General features: G+C 41.5%; 1 protein-coding gene across 1 annotated transcript in view; it reads right to left on the bottom strand.

Moving 5' to 3' along the window:
• The window catches only part of LOC119422520 (cadherin-23), a 40436-nt gene that overhangs the window by 32389 nt on the left and 4627 nt on the right, over positions 1-3420 (bottom strand). Inside the window, exons 9-10 of the mRNA XM_037689897.1 lie at positions 1384-1557; positions 1145-1273 (exon numbers count right to left, since the gene is read on the bottom strand). Coding sequence (XP_037545825.1) covers positions 1145-1273; positions 1384-1557 — 303 coding nt within the window. The remainder of the gene's footprint in view (positions 1-1144; positions 1274-1383; positions 1558-3420) is intronic.

Genomic DNA, 3420 nt, shown 5'->3' with positions numbered 1-3420 from the left:
ATATATACTTTTTGTGAAAAAGTAAAGTGGTTTAAAAAACCAACTGACTGTTGAGCTCATTTTATGGCCAGAAAAATTATAAACACAATAAAGAAAAAGGTAGCTCATGTTTCTGAATGTGAACAAAACAACAACAAACAAACAGTAACACACTAGACAAAGTTGGTTTGTTCCACAGCCACGCTGAGGCAACAGATTTTCATTTGAATACTAAATGTCAACAACCTTCTACTCAAAACTGTTTGTCTCAAATTAAATCTGACCACGTGCTAAAGTTTCACGTTGAATATGTAAACAGGATTAAATCATGTTTCTTCCAGCTGAGGCGGCTGTCTAAACTGAAGCCCATATTGTCCAAAAAGAACCTGGAGACAGTAATACATGCATTCATTACATCTAGGCTTGATTACTGCAATTCACTCCTGTTTGGTATCAGTCAGACCTCCATTGCACGACTACAACTGGTCCAGAATGCAGCAGCCCGATTTTTAACCAGTACAGGCAAAAGAGAGCACATTACACCAGTTTTGGCCTCACTGCACTGGTTACCAGTTCACTTTCGAATCCAGTTCAAAATACTCATGTATGTCTACAAATCACTGAACAGTGTCCCCCCCCCCCCCATCTCTCTGATTTGCTACAACCGTATGTCCCACCATGCTCCCTGAGGTCAGCGGACCAGTTGCTCCTCACAGTTCCAGGAACTCGTCTTAAGCGCAGAGGTGACAGGACCTTCTCTGTAGCAGGACCAAGACTCTGGAACGAGTTACCTCTGCTTGTCAGACAGGCCCCCTCCCTCTCTGTTTTCAAGTCACGTTTAAAAACTCATTACTATTCAGCAGCTTTCAACACCAGATGATCTGTGTTTTGATCCTGTATGCTCCACACTGGTTTGTCCTCATTATCTGCATCGTTTTTATGTCTATATTCTGATTTACCTCATTTTCTATGTTGCTTTGTGTGTTACCTGTTGTTTTGTCTGTACAGCACTTTGGTTGGCCTTGTAGCTGTTTTAAGTGCTTTATAAATAAAGTAGTATGGTATGGTATGGTATGGTATGGTATGGTATGGTATGGTAATATTTGATCAAATAAGCCTTCAGGCCACAACAGTTTGAGTTTTTTTAATCTGAGCTCCAGGTCACCTGAAATGTAATGGTCTCTGTGGCCTCTCTGTCCAGAACTGTGGAGTTCTTTACTCTGACTGTCCCATCAGAGCTGATGGAGAAAGGAGCTGATTCTGGAAGAATCTGCAGGGTTCCCACAAATCCTCCCTGAGGAACACCACACAGGGGAATGAATGAAATTATACATCTGCACCAAGCTGTTAAGAAACTGAAAATGACATCTAGGTAGTGTCTAAGTGATGCGAAGTAAAATCCACCTGGTCCAGATCAGTGACAGCAGCTTTCAACAGAACAACGCCAACGGGAGAGTTTTCCAGGAGAGATACAGAGTAGTCAGACTGATCAAACTCTGGAGGGTTATCGTTCACATCCTCCACTGTGACGGACACCACAGCATCCGCTGTCTTCAGGGGGTCATCTGTTTGTGCAGCCTGCAGAGGAAAAAATCTACAGTTAAACACTGAAACATCTATTACACTAAATGTGCTGATTCTGTACGCAGCACAAAGTAACTTCACATTCAGTCCATCTAAATTAGATGTGAACTTCATCAGACTTTATTTACTGTGGCTTCATCATAAATGGTGTTTCAGTTACCGCTTAGGACTTGGAAGAAAAATTATTCTTATGGATTTTCTCTGTTTTGATTAAATGAACATTTTCTGAATGAAAATTAAGGAAAACAAACTCAATATTATTGTCAAGTCATAAAAACCTTAGTGTTTCACAGAGAATTGCTAAAAAAGGAAACTTTAAGCTTCATCACATTTTGTCACGTTCTAACTACAAACTTCAAAATTTTTCAAAGATTTTACTGTATGAGCAAGACCAACACCAAGTGGTGCATAACTGTGAAGTGGAAGGAAGATGGCACACGTTTTTCCACATATTTTAATAACCAAAAGTCTGAAAAGTGCGGCATGAATTTGTGTTCAGTCCCCTGTACTCAAAGCTAAAGCCTACCTGCCTTCAGAAGTCACTTAGTAAATAAGAGTAACCTGAGTATAATTTAGTCTCAGTAAAAAGCCAGTTTTCCTGTGAATATCTCAGAGGTTTCTAACAGAACTCCAGGCATCAAGTGGCATCATGAAGACCAAGGAACACACCAGACAGATCAAGGATTACGTTGTTGAGAAGTTTAAAGCAAGATTAAATTATAAAACAACATCTTTTTGAACATCTCACAGAGCTCTGTTCGGTCCATCATTTGAAAAATGGAAAGAGTACGACACAAATGAAAACCTGCCAGTACATGAACATCCACCTAAACTGATGAACTGGGAAAGGAGAGCAATCATTTGAGAAGAGGACAAGAAGTCCAATGGTAATTCTGGAGAGCTGCAGAGAACCACAGCTCAACTGGGACAATTTGTTCCCACAACAGCAAATCTAACCTTTACGGGTGAGTCGCAGGAAGAAAGCCATAAGAAGTCCTGTTTGCACTTTGCTACAAACATAGGCGTTGAATTCTTTGGCCAAAGTGCAGCATCATGATGTGGGGATGCTTTTCTTCAGCAGGGACAGGGGAGCTGGTCAGAGCTGATGAGAAGGTAGATGGAGCTAAAGACAGAACAATCCATTCACCCCTTCAACTCTTTTAGTGGCTGAAAAAGACTTGAGACTGGAGCAGAGGTCCACCTTCCAGCAGGACAACAACCCAAAACATCCACACTGATAGACAGTGGAATGGGTCAGACCAAACGTGTGAGAATGAGAAAGATAAAGTCCAGACCTCAATCCAACAGAGAGTCTGTGGTGAGGAGTGAAAAATGCTGTTCACAGACGCCCTCCGCCCGACCTCAATGAGCTGAAGCTGTTTTACGAAGAAGAATGAGAAAACATCAGACTGTGTTTGTAGAACGTGTTGGAGATAAACCTCAACAGACAGGTAGTGAAAGGAGGTTTTATCAAGGATTGACTGGATGAACATTTAATTAGAATAAATACTTTTTCAAATCCCGCTCCGGGGGGCCTTTCTGGGTGGAGTTTGCATGTTCTCTCCGTGCATGCGTGGGTTTTCTCCAGGTACGCCAGTTTCCTCCCACAGACCAAAAACATGCATGCTAGGCTGATTGGTAACCCTGAATTGTCTCTAGGTGAGACAGTGAATGGTTGTTGGTCTCTATGTGTCCCTGTGATGGACTGTGATGGCTGGACATGGGCACCAGTGACCCCGTGAGCCGAAAAGGAAGAAGTGGGTAAAGATAATGTATGTATGTATGTATGTATGTATGTATGTATGTATGTATGTATGTATGTATGTATGTATGTATGTATGTATGTATGTATGTATG

Source organism: Nematolebias whitei, chromosome 16 (assembly GCF_014905685.2).
Source record: "Nematolebias whitei isolate Nwh7 chromosome 16, NemWhi1, whole genome shotgun sequence".
NCBI classification, from domain to species: domain Eukaryota; kingdom Metazoa; phylum Chordata; class Actinopteri; order Cyprinodontiformes; family Rivulidae; genus Nematolebias; species Nematolebias whitei.
This window is presented reverse-complemented; position numbering and strand designations above follow the sequence as displayed.